Raw genomic sequence first — 12,812 nt, 5'->3', positions numbered from 1 at the left:
AGCAGGCTGGATATGATCCTCCGAATTGGCCCATTCGTGGCTGCAGAATGGAACTTTGGGTATGTCGTATTCGTATGCTTTTTACTAGGCTTTGCTACACCACTCTCATCACTTTTATTTGAACTTCCCTTCTTTGGATATGTGCTTGTATGCAACAACACATTATACAAATTTTTTTTGGGCGCCTCTATTTCATTACTTGTAGAAATGGTTCATCTTGAAGACCTATTGTCTAATGAGTAAATTGTCTATGCAGTGGCGTACCTGTTTGGTTGCACTACGTTCCAGGAACTGTCTTTCGAACTGATAGTGAACCTTTCAAGGTTCATGCATTTACTCTGTTCTTTTTAAAATTTACTAATTGAATAATTAACGCTGCAAGTCTTTTAAGCTTTACGTGTTTGAATTGGTGGTTGGAAATCCAGTATTACATGAAGAAGTTCATGACATTCATTGTGAACATGATGAAGAAAGAGAAGCTTTTTGCATCACAGGGAGGTCCTATCATCTTGGCACAGGCAAGTCTCTGCTCTTTAAAAGACGTATCCACCTTATCTAATCATTTTGCATGCTACTACCTAACAATTCATAATATTTAACACTATAATGGACATATGTCGATGGATATCTTGGTGATCTTGTCTACTGCCAAAATCTCATATACAGGATATTATGTTCGATGTTCCTTTTGATGTAATTGGCAATCCTTCTTTGATCTATGCTTTATTATCGGCAGTCAGTTATGCAGCTTTTCTCTGTGTGGATTAGTTTAAATCTTTTTAGTCATGGAGGAGGAACCCTTAAAGCTTTTGCTGCCTTAAGACAACTTCTTGTTTCCATTTCAGTGGTTTCTTATCTGTTACATTTTCCTCTTAATGATGTATCATGGAGGATCAAGAGTCGAATTAAAACAGCTAAAGTTGTCCAGAGCACACAATACTAGATACATATCTACTTGGAAGTTTTAGGTGAGAACCTGATCTGAAAATGAAATGCCTCAGTCAAAAACAGTATTAGTCCATACCAGATAACTGCTATATTTGCAAATAATCATCAGCAAGGGTTGTAGTCACACCAGGTCTGTTTCAACAGTTCGAGATGCAAACTGTTTCACTGAGCTTGAATTCAAGTGTGATTTGCAAAGGGAGCATGTAGAAGTCTATAAGTGCCTGAGAGTTAGTTTTGAACTCCCAGCTAATAATACTCGATCAGATCCTCTGCATTAGTTCTTCTTTTTTCGTGTGGAAGTTCTTATTGCTTGTTATCAAGGTGACTGATACATTCTATCTTATTGTTTTATCGAACTGCAGGTGGAAAATGAATATGGATTCTATGAGTCGGCTTATGGAGAAGGGGGGAAAAGGTATGCTCTTTGGGCAGCTAACATGGCTGTTTCTCAGAACACTGGTGTACCTTGGATTATGTGCCAGCAGTTTGACCCTCCTGATACTGTGGTAAGCACTCATCATTTTTGCCCAATTCTCACTGACTTGGTCACTAGCTATCGCATCAAAATAAAGGTGCTGCTACTGTGGTGAACTTTTCACCATTATATTGTGCCCTATATCATCATTCTTAAATAAAGACTCCCGCTTTCAGATTTTTGCTCTTTCTTAAGTTAATAATTTTTCGATGTTATCCTTGTCCATGATGCATTTGCGTCACTAAGTACTGAAAACATTGTTTTTTCTCTTTGTTATCACCTTTTGCTAATTTCTGTGTTTTCTTCATCTTAGCTTGACTTGTTGACTATTTTCTTTCTTTTAGATTGACACATGCAATTCATTTTACTGCGACACCTTCAAACCAATCTCACCACACAAGCCTAAATTTTGGACTGAAAACTGGCCTGGATGGTATGTTAAGTCGCTGCACTTTTGATTTATATCCTCCGATTGTTCATCTTGACTTTATATGTTTGTATTATTAGTTTATAACTTTCATCTCGACTTTTATATGTAATCAAATGATTTCTCATCACAAGGACAACGGAGAAGTCCGTATAGCAGTCCTATGCATTTCTTGTCTGTCTATCAGACTGGCTTGTTGCATAGACTTAAATGCATTTAAGAAAAGCTAAAAGGACATGCGAAGAAAACATTTGAGGAGTTGATTTTAAGTTACCAGTAATGGCTGTCAAATCAATGGCCAATAATGTTTCGGGGCAAGGGGGTGGGTACATCGTTTTAACTTATTTAATGTTACATGTTGAAATCAGAATGGGATTAAGTCCTCAAAGGTTTTATCTGGTAAAAATTTCAAGGGTTATAGTGATGTAGTCAAATTAAACTGCTGCTACTCATGCCTTCAGCTTTGAAAATATCAGGTTTAAAACATTTGGAGCAAGTGACCCTCACAGGCCTCCTGAAGATGTTGCTTTTTCGGTCGCTCGATTCTTCCAGAAAGGAGGAAGCCTACAAAACTATTACATGGTATGCTGTTCTTTCTTTGATCTTTTTCTGAATAGGCCCTCACAAGCCCTCAATCTACCATGGAAAAGAGCAGAAGTAAATGAACTTTGTCAGCAGTTAAATATTGCATTTTGCTACTTCTCTTTTTACTTGAATCTTATTTTCCTTTTAGTATCATGGTGGCACAAACTTTGGGCGCACTTCAGGTGGACCATTCATTACCACAAGTTATGACTATGATGCACCAATCGATGAATATGGTATATCTTGACATTCTTTTTAGTACCTTACATTCTTGGTTTGAATTACTGAAAGGGCTGCAGTTCAAATATAAATTCTTCTAGCGTCTTTCTTGCTGTATCTCTAACATGTCTTATGTGAATTCCAGGAATAGCTAGATGTCCAAAATGGGGCCATCTTAAAGAGCTTCATAGATCTATAAAGTTATGTGAGCATGTGTTGCTGAATGGAGAACCAACCTCTCTGTCACTAGGCCCCTTACAGGAGGTGAACCCTGGTCCTTTAGACTTTAAGCCCCAATTTTTTCACGTGTATTTGCTTGGTTTCGCTTTCAATGTGTGATCAAGGGTTTTGAAAGCCTGAGGATGTAATCATGAAGATCATGACAAATGATATTGCCTGTTATGAAATCAAAGTTTCAGATCTCTTTAGTAATTTGCATATCCTTGATGCTAAAGAATATGAGCCAATCACTTAAAATAAGGTTGAGAAACTTGAAATTTGTATGAGGGACTTATAAAAAGTTGCCTATCTGTCAAATAAGCGCAACTCCTAAACGTTTAATCTATTTGAGGTGGGTAAGAATCTTAAATATACTTCTAGTTGATACTCAGATATGAGCTAAATTTCCTTTGAGCCGAAGTGCATGTGCAATTGGTTGTAATGGGTGTGGAGAGACTTCATTATAGCCCATATTTCAGGAGCACCTCATTTTGCTCAGTATATTTAGACATGCTGGCTTTGCCTTTAATTCGAGGCTCATGATTGTTTAATATTCTTTTCAAATAGTTCTTTCATCATTTACAGAATACACACTTTTCTGTAGGCTGATGTCTATGAAGATTCATCAGGAGCTTGTGCTGCCTTTATTGCTAATATGGATGATAAAAATGACAAAACGGTTGTGTTCCTAAACACATCATATTACCTGCCAGCATGGTCTGTTAGCATTCTACCAGACTGCAAAAGTGTAGTTTTCAACACAGCAAAGGTAACTATTAATCTTTTGGCTTGCATGTAAAGTTTATGTGATCCAGTTTCTTCCATGACAATAGAATCGCTTAGTATCTAGTTATGTTAAGTCTAGGGACCTGATTACCACAATAAATTTAGATATACTCATGCTTTATACATAATTCAGTTACTAAGTTCTGAGGTTTGTATAAAAAGTAGGAATTTGCCTTCCTTGTGCCTCTGGAGCTAGACCTTTGGTTTATCTGAAAGAAGAGAATCTATTCTTTTAGTTTTTTTGAGTTCATTCTTGGATGTGATCTTATTAAATTTCATGTGCTTGTCTGGAGGAAGCAAATATGAAAAAAGCTCACAGGAGTCAAGTTAGAGTTAGCTGTTTCTGTCTGTATCTAATTTGGTAGTAATGGTTCTTGACCATTTCTTTTATTTCTTGTTTAAGTAGTTTAGGCTGTTGTTTTCATTTTTTTTTAATATTTAACAGGTTGGTTCTCAAACGTCCGTGGTTGAGATGATACCAATAGATTTGCTGCCATCAACTACATCACCAAGTAAAGACTTGAAAGGTCTTCAATGGAATGTGTTCAAGGAGAAAGCTGGAATTTGGGGTGATGCTGATTTTACTAAAAATGGCCTGGTGGATCACATTAACACTACGAAAGATACTACAGATTACCTCTGGTACACAACAAGGTTCGTGTTTGGTTTAGTTATCATAGAAATGTATTATATTACTTCAAGCATTTTATCTTGTGTTACCTGTGCACTTTTATTTCCTTGACATTATTCACTTTTTAGACTGACTTTAGATCATCATTTTTCTTCTATGATAGTTTACCTCTTGATGAGAGTTTAGTTTTATCAAAGACATAAGCAGCTCAATACTTGGGGTTGAATGGAATGGTTTACTGCCAAAAATGTTTTAGATATCATGCAAGAAACAATATGATGTGCAATTCATGTAAGTTTGCATTTGAAGAAAACTCTCACAGAATCTTTTCCATGATAGCTTACTTGTTGATGAAACTGAAGAGTTCTTCCGAAACGGTACAAATCCAGTGCTTGTAGTTGAATCAAAGGGCCATGCTATGCATGTTTTTATCAATCAGAAGCTTCAAGGTTATCTTTTAGTCTCTTATTTCCTGCTTCCGATAATGCAGGCATATTTTTTGTTGATAGAGGAGCTGGTCCATTTTAACCTGAACGTTTAATACAATTCTATGTTTCTGTTTTCAGCTAGTGCATCTGGAAATGGCACAGTTTCACCCTTCAAATTTAAAAGTCCCATCTCTCTCAAGGCTGGGAAGAATGAAATTGCTTTATTAAGCATGACTGTCGGTCTGCAGGTATTTTATACTTTGCTTCATTTTCAGTTCAGATGTTTTCTAGAATCTCCGGTTTGCTTATATGCCTGGCATTTAGATGACAGGTTAAGCTGGGGCACCATGAGTCTCTGTTTTAGTTAGGTATTAGTCAGGATATAGTTTATTGTCACATTCCTAAGTTTGACATTTTAAATTAAGCAAACCTTTCAAATGAACAAACATTACACCCTTTTTCCAATCTTTTTAATCTTTATGAGGCAAACATTTTTCCAGACTAAGGTTTATCAGAAACATGTTTACTGAACTAGACTAATGCAAATGAAACAGTAAAATATTCTCAGGCATCCCTAGGTCAATGAGAGGAGCTCATCCACATAGTTGAATCCCATAGTTCTCCCTTGAACAGTTTAAGCATTTAAGCTATGCTTCAGAAGTCCACTTTACAGCACACAAGTGACAGTATGCAATCTCAGAAAGTGAAGGGGGAGTTAAAATGTGTGGATCTGTACCTGCTGAAGTCAAAATTTGATTCTAAGTAAACTCTGGATGACATCTAACTGAAATGGAAAGATTCTTTTTTGATGGAGAAATAGAAGGATTTCTAGTAGCAGAGAATTAGGCAATTAATATTGGGCCTTCCATGCTTTGAATAGTGCCGTTAATATACATATAGAGTTTGAGGAGAATAATTGTTGATGCAACTTCTCAATTATATGTTATAAATAATGTTAGATCAAGGGCTCCTACCATGGAATAAGGCTGAGTGGAGCTCCTGTTACTTCTTAAAGTATGAATCAACCAGTACCGTATCCAAGCACAATACCAGCTATATGGTAGACTTTCACTTAAGTTGTGTACTACATCATAAGTTGGTATTTTTGTTGAGAATTTATTTATGTTCTATTTCTCTAAGCAAGTGTAAATACTTGTATTTTTCTTAATCTACCTCTTAGACTAACTTTTGTTGAATTCTAGAATGCAGGAGCATTTTATGAGTGGGTTGGAGCTGGTCCAACCAGTGTCAGGATTTTAGGGATGAAGAGGGGCACGGTGGACTTGTCCAATAGTACATGGACCTACAAGGTTTCTCTCTTTTATGATCTTGATATCTTTTCATAAGCATTTACTGTTACCAATTCACCAACTCTTGAGTTATCAATTTATGCTGTTTTGATTATTCTTCCTGTTTGCTTTTCTCTACACAGTTGTAGTTTCTTAAAAATGTAGCTGTTTCCATTTAATTTCTTATTCCTAGTGTTGTCTAATCTAGCATATTAATTGACCAACGTATATACTCATGGGATCCTATCATGAAAGTTGGTCTCCTAGGTCAAACGCTATGTTTTGTAAGATTGTAATAGATAAGTGGTTTGGTGCAATCGTAACAAGATGCACTAGGATGTCAATGTTACGACAAATATGGAAGTGAGAGAGTATCCTGATTAATGTAAAAAGGACTACTAAGGGATAGGTTACTTTTCAAGCTATGTTTGCTGTGTTTTAGAGGGTCCGAGCTCAAATTAGTGGTTGAACAGTGTGCTCAAACAATTAGGGTGAGTGATAGGTCTTGACTGAGATATATTTTCTGTGACTATATTAATTAATATTCTATTTTCAGATTGGATTGCAAGGAGAACACTTAAGGATTTATGATACAGATAGTTTAAATTCTGTAAACTGGGTATCAACTTCAGAACCACCTAAACATCAGCCCCTCACATGGTATAAGGTAAGAATCTTTGGAACTTCTCTTTGTAACAATGAGCTAATGATTATTGCTTTTTACATGACTTGTACATTGAGGAATTACTAATGTTAAATCATAAAAAATACTTGTGTATGCAGGCCGTTGTCGATTCTCCACCTGGGCAAGACCCTGTTGGGCTTGATATGATCCACATGGGGAAAGGTCTGGCTTGGTTAAATGGAAATGAAATTGGAAGGTACTGGTCTAGAAAAGCCTCTAAGCATGAAAAATGTGTTCAGCAATGTGACTATAGAGGCAAATTTATCCCTAACAAATGTAACACGGGCTGTGGGGAACCAACACAAAGATGGTAAGATCATATGCCTAAACTGTAGAGTATTTTCAGTTGTGTTTGATGTCCTCATTGAAAGCTTACAATTGTGCAAACTGCTTACATCTAGCTTCCTGAAACTCAGTGCAGTTATATCATCTGCCAACTTGCTTGATGAATTGTTATGCTTGATTACTTTACGTTAATTTGGAAGTGGATTACGCCCCAAAAAAAAGGGTGCATTTAATTAAATGTTGTGTTGTGTTATTTCTTTGATGACTAGGTACCATGTTCCCAGATCTTGGTTCAAACCGTCAGGAAATACCTTGGTGATCTTTGAGGAGAAAGGTGGAAATCCTACTAAAATTCACTTCTCAAAAAGAAAAGTCTCAAGTGTTTGCGTGCATATCTCTGAAGATCATCCTTCCTTTGACCTTGAAAACTTGCAAAAAAGCACAAATGGAGATAACAAAAACAAGGCAATTGTAAGGTTGAAATGTCCCATGAGCACTCAAATTTCAGGTGTCAAATTTGCCAGTTTTGGAGATCCTGAAGGAACTTGTGGATCGTACAAAGTGGGAAAGTGCCATGATCCTAATTCCGTCTCCATGGTTGAAAAGGTAACATTATGTTGTTTCAAAGTTGTCAAATGTTGTTAAACCAGTCCATAATATAAGAGTGATGAATATAAAGCTTATACTTGTTAATGTTGCTCTACAGGTATGCCTAAATAAAAATGATTGCCAAGTGGAACTAAGCCAAGAGAATTTTGACATGCACCTGTGTCCCAGTTTGGTGAAGAAACTTGCTGTTGAGTTAGTGTGTAGCTGAGAGGCTGAGTTATGGATCCTACATCTAATTTGCGCACATGTTCCTACACTCTTGTTGTAAAAGAGAATGTTAGCAGGATTCCTCATTTCCTGGCTCCTGCCTGTTTGATGTTTCTTCAACTTTTTCGTCTCAAATTTTGATATACGTCTCTGTCAGTTAATGTAAGAAAAGGAAGTACATTCAGAGTGGATTTTATAATAGAATGATTGTGGAGCGCATACCATTAAACTTGCACACGGTCCAGTTCAATTTGTATATATCTAAAGTATATATGACCAAAAACAGTCCAAGTCTTGTATATATTGCATTAGTTATTCAGAAATTTAGAGGAATTGTGACGCGTAGTAAACAATATAAACCATGTACTGCCTAAGAGATGATTGTTTTTGCCTTTCTTCACTAAATTTATGCCGAATACTCACTCCTCCTCAGCTACTATCCTGGTTTGGTAAGAGAATAGAAGTGAAGTTCTTGTGCCTCGTTATTGGGCCTCTAAAGCACTTGATTTCATCCAAGCCCATTACTGTACTACTGATACCTAAACTCAACCCCTCAAATACACACACACACGCCCCATAATAATAAAGATAAGCCGTGTGTGATTTTATTTTGAATGGTAAGCAGAGGAGGAGAAGGGTATAAGAGGAAGTGTTGAAATTAAGACAATAGACTTGGAAAACTCACTACTGCTCAGACAGATAAAAAAAAAAAAGTAATTTATAAATAGAAAGAAAAATGTTGTATATGAGATGAGAAAGAGTTGAGAATGTATTTTCATATTTAGTTTTTGGATTGAGAAGAAAATATATAGTGAAAAAAGAGAAGGGGAAGAAGGAAAGGGTCGAAGAAGTCTGCTCTGCTCTGCTCTCAATCTCTCTTAATATCTTGTCTCCACAGATTTCTCCGCTCTGCCCACACTGTCCCCCCTTTCTCCTTCTCCCTCTCCCTCTCCCTCTCCCTCTCCCATCCATCCACTCCACGACTATCTGATTTTACTTCTGCTCATACATACATAAACACACATTCTTCCAAGAGTCGACTCAATCTCTGTTGTTAATTGGTATAAGCCAACGCAATGGATTTGGACCAGTGGATATCAAAGGTGAAAGACGGCCAGCACTTGTCTGAAGACGAGCTTCAGCTTCTCTGCGAATACGTATCTACTTCTTCTTCCCTTTTTCTTTTCTTTGATTTCCATCCTTCTTTTCCAATTTTCCTAGATAATACATGAATCTTATTTTAAGAAACGAAAGCAATCAATCGGGAGAACACCTTTACCCCTGCATTTTGGTTTTGGGAGTTAGGGTTTTTTGCCTTTAAGACTTTTCTTTCCTTTTCTTTTAATTTTAGCCTTTTGCTTCGGGTTTTTTTTTCTTATCCCTGTTAATTTCTTTTTGTGGGCCGGAGCGGGCGCGTTGGGTTCTTGGTGAAACTTTCCCAAGAGTGTACTTAGGGTTTTATGAACGTTACCTTTCCAACAAATTCTTGAGGGTTTTGTAGCAGATGGGACTTTTTTCTAGGTTTATTTCCTGGTAGCATGTCTAGTAAACTTAATTCTTTGTGAATCTCCATTTTTCGGTTCTACAAAGAATTGAGTAAGATGTTAGTTGGGCAGATGTGAGCCTCAATATTCTACTTTGCTGTTGCATCTTTGGTTCTGTACAGCAGCTGCTCTTTCTTGTCACATACTTGGATTACTGGGTCTTGGCATCTTGTTAGTATAGCATCCACGGCATTATCAAAGTCATGGCATCTAGTCTGGATGATCTAGATCTTTTTCATTTTCCACATTTTCTTTTCTGGATTAATGCAAATAATTTGAAAGCTAAACATAATCTGCTACTTTTTCTTCATCATACTCATATATAGATGGTTGTCAAATGATGTGGAACAGCCAAACAACTATTTAGAGTAAGTGGGGCAGGGGGCTTGTACAAACCTTCGCCCACTCCATCATTTTCTTCAATTTGGTAATGACTCAAGCGCTTGTTTTCTTGCCTCCACATGGAGATCCATAAATTTTCTTCATTTGACTTAGCGTAGAACTAAATTGTAAATATAGCTTATCTGAACATGCTTGCTGCAAAATTTTTAGATATGGGATAGTGCATATGTATTTTGTGGTCTTCCTTGCCGTGAGGCAGATGGTTATAACTTAATAGTTTTAGCTGTTATACATCAAATTATAGCGGGTCTCTGTAATTCCCGTGCAACATGTGATGTCTGCTAGCCACTCAATCTCATCCCTTTTCCTTAGGCTCCAATATAATTGGAGGTTGGCTATGTAGTACACTTTCTGCCTTAAACAGTATTTGCTTGTACTAGTGGCTGAGGCCAACCGGGTTTTGGGTGTGGAATGTTGATCTTCATATTTGATCCATGACTTGCATTATTAGCTCGGGTTCTTCCTTGCTTGTCTTTTTAAGTAGTTATCTCGAGAGGCTAGACTATTGCTGATTCAGGGTAAGTGGTTTCCTGATCACGCCTGTAGCTTAATCCTTTGCACACTATTTTTAGTTGTTTGATGATACTTCCTTTATATTCTCCAAATTCCTACTTTCTTAAGTTCCTAGTATACCCACTCTCTCTTTCTTCTCTCTTATGGATGTTTTGTTGTTCATTTGTTCTTAAATTTGATCTGGTCCTCTGTTATTCAGGTAAAAGAGATTTTGATTGAGGAGTCAAATGTTCAGCCTGTGAACAGCCCAGTCACGGTTTGTGGGGATATCCATGGACAGTTTCATGATCTAATGAAACTTTTCCAGACTGGAGGTCATGTACCAGAGACAAATTACATTTTTATGGTAAATTGCGTAAAGTGATTTGTCATGTGTCTATTTCTTCCTTTACATCTATCGTAATTGCACCTTCTGCTGGCAGGGAGATTTTGTTGATCGTGGTTATAATAGTCTAGAAGTTTTTACCATCCTTCTACTTCTCAAAGCAAGGTATGCCAAATGTAGAGAGATTTTGTTTATTATCCTTTGTATATGCATTTACGCATTTATTTTAGTCAGTTCACCTCTCCTTTTCTATCAAAGTGCCTTGGCATACAACAAATATGATGGAAAAAAGGATAGACAAACCACAAACCATGAATTTTTGGCTCCACCAATTTTATGTGGAACTTGGGGGAGCACATGCCAGCAAAAATATGGTCCGTGGACCTGAGCTCTGATCTTCTATTAACTGCATTTACTATCATTAGATGATAGTTGAAGGTTGAGTTAATTTTAAGTTTTTCTTCACTAGTACATTATGTCTATTTCTGTTTCAAATATCAAAGTCAAACTCAATTCTTCCTGTTTAGTTCATTCCCAAAAAGAAAAATCATTGACCATTTAAGTCTGTTGGTCGCTTAGTTTCACAATCTACTGTTACAGAAATACAGAAAATTCTACATATGACACATTATTTCACTTAACAACTATAACTTTCCTTTCCACTTTTTACTTTTTTATTATATCTAAATATACTTTTTGATAGCTTAAGGGTTGAGGGTGTGTAAGATGGAGAAGATACAATTTGTGGGTATAAACGTTTCTAATCCGGTTGCCACTGGAGCCACAATTTTAGATGGTTTCTGGCTGACCTGCCCCTTTCGGCTAGTTATTTATGTCAATTTTTGAATATGCTTGCAGATACCCTGCTAACATTACTCTTCTACGTGGAAATCATGAAAGCAGGCAACTAACACAGGTAACCAGTGTTGTAATCTATATTAATTATGTCTTTAGTCACACTAGTTGCTGGAAGAAAGTAGCAAGTTGTAAATGGACTGCAATTATACATGAAAATTAGGTCATTGATCACGCAGACAACTAATTATGGTGAAGCAGCAAACATCATATCTTTACATGACTGTTTTCTTAAGTGTGCAGATTGAAATAGACTAGAGAAAAATGTGAGTTCTTTCATTTTTTTCTTTTGGGTTGGTGGGTCATGCCGCCAAAGATTTTACTTTTTTGAAATTGTATATTCTATGGAACGCATATCTTTTTCACTCTTTTTATTTGTCCTCTAGTTTCAGACCTAGCATTTCATCTCATAAGTTCATATCCCCTCTTCGAGGGAGGTGCTTCACCTGTTGCTGCGTGTGACAGGCTGGCAGAATCATATGATTTACAGAACATGGATATTCATGGAGATGATTAATTCATGCATTACTTCTTAAATTTGGTTAGCAGGGCATTTTGAGAAACATTGCATAATTTGTAATTGTGGCTGTTATGCAGACTAGGCAGTCGGAAAGTCACTGAAGAATATAATTGCTATTTCTATCATTACTAACCTAGTGGGTTCTGAGAATTGGTAGGCCTCATTTGAAAGTAGATAGTGCTCTTTGTCATCTCATGCGAAGCCAAACTTAAAACATTTTTTGCTATGTTTTCATATGGTGTCTTCTCACAATGAAGGCCTTTCTCTATATTAGAACTCTGAAGGCTCTTTATGCTTACTTTTGACTTTTTTGATCCTTTTTGCGATGTTTGTGAACTTGGTGAGATTTACTTTTTTTTTTTAATTGTTTGCAACTGTTTGCCCAGAATTTTAGCTGGATCCCTTGGAGGAGATCATAAAATATCTCATAGTATTTGGTCTTCAGTTGTGAGGCTTTGCCTTATTACTTGAGCGTTCTTATTCTTAAATGCCATACACTCCTTAATGTTACTGCAACATTTTGCTCAGAACCTTAAGAGTTTTTATTGTGTCTTGATCTTACTTCTCTGATTTTTATGGTTATGATAAATGTGGTTTTATCGTGACCTTGAATGCATTTACCTTCCTTTGGATGAAAATTGTTGGGCAGGTTGGTGAGATTTTCTCATCTTTAGCCTCACTAAAAGGGCAACCATGATTTATGACAAGATCATCCTCATGACTGCTAATACATTTATACTTGCTTGTCTTGGTAGGTTTACGGATTCTATGATGAATGTCAAAGGAAGTATGGGAATGCTAATGCTTGGCGTTATTGCACTGATGTTTTTGACTATCTAACTCTGTCAGCAATTATTGAT

General features: G+C 36.6%; 2 protein-coding genes across 3 annotated transcripts in view; both read left to right on the top strand.

Moving 5' to 3' along the window:
• The window catches only part of LOC105157377 (beta-galactosidase 10), a gene marked incomplete in the record, with an annotated part of 8,637 nt that extends 611 nt beyond the window's left edge, over positions 1–8,026 (top strand). Inside the window, 17 exon segments of the mRNA XM_020692734.1 lie at positions 22–59; positions 257–323; positions 426–518; positions 1,311–1,454; positions 1,768–1,856; positions 2,327–2,432; positions 2,584–2,671; positions 2,800–2,918; positions 3,478–3,642; positions 4,105–4,313; positions 4,630–4,739; positions 4,857–4,966; positions 5,921–6,028; positions 6,564–6,674; positions 6,791–7,002; positions 7,247–7,583; positions 7,684–8,026. Coding sequence (XP_020548393.1) covers positions 22–59; positions 257–323; positions 426–518; positions 1,311–1,454; positions 1,768–1,856; positions 2,327–2,432; positions 2,584–2,671; positions 2,800–2,918; positions 3,478–3,642; positions 4,105–4,313; positions 4,630–4,739; positions 4,857–4,966; positions 5,921–6,028; positions 6,564–6,674; positions 6,791–7,002; positions 7,247–7,583; positions 7,684–7,794 — 2,217 coding nt within the window.
• The window catches only part of LOC105157376 (phytochrome-associated serine/threonine-protein phosphatase), a 6,544-nt gene continuing 2,291 nt past the window's right edge, over positions 8,560–12,812 (top strand). The window contains exons 1-5 of one of the 2 annotated variants that reach the window (XR_002286788.1): positions 8,560–8,950; positions 10,452–10,598; positions 10,675–10,742; positions 11,436–11,493; positions 12,708–12,810. Coding sequence is in view for 1 of the 2 variants with exons in the window: in XM_011073786.2 (XP_011072088.1) it covers positions 8,870–8,950; positions 10,452–10,598; positions 10,675–10,742; positions 11,436–11,493; positions 12,708–12,812 (459 nt within the window). In the remaining variant the exon portion in view is untranslated. Of the gene's footprint in view, positions 8,951–10,451; positions 10,599–10,674; positions 10,743–11,435; positions 11,494–12,707 lie in introns of both variants that reach the window. The other variant, XM_011073786.2, reaches the window with a different exon arrangement.

The sequence above is a fragment of the Sesamum indicum genome, linkage group LG3 (genome assembly GCF_000512975.1).
Source record: "Sesamum indicum cultivar Zhongzhi No. 13 linkage group LG3, S_indicum_v1.0, whole genome shotgun sequence".
Classification (NCBI taxonomy): domain Eukaryota; kingdom Viridiplantae; phylum Streptophyta; class Magnoliopsida; order Lamiales; family Pedaliaceae; genus Sesamum; species Sesamum indicum.
Note: the sequence above shows the minus strand (reverse complement) of the source record. Positions and strands in the feature narration are given on the sequence as shown.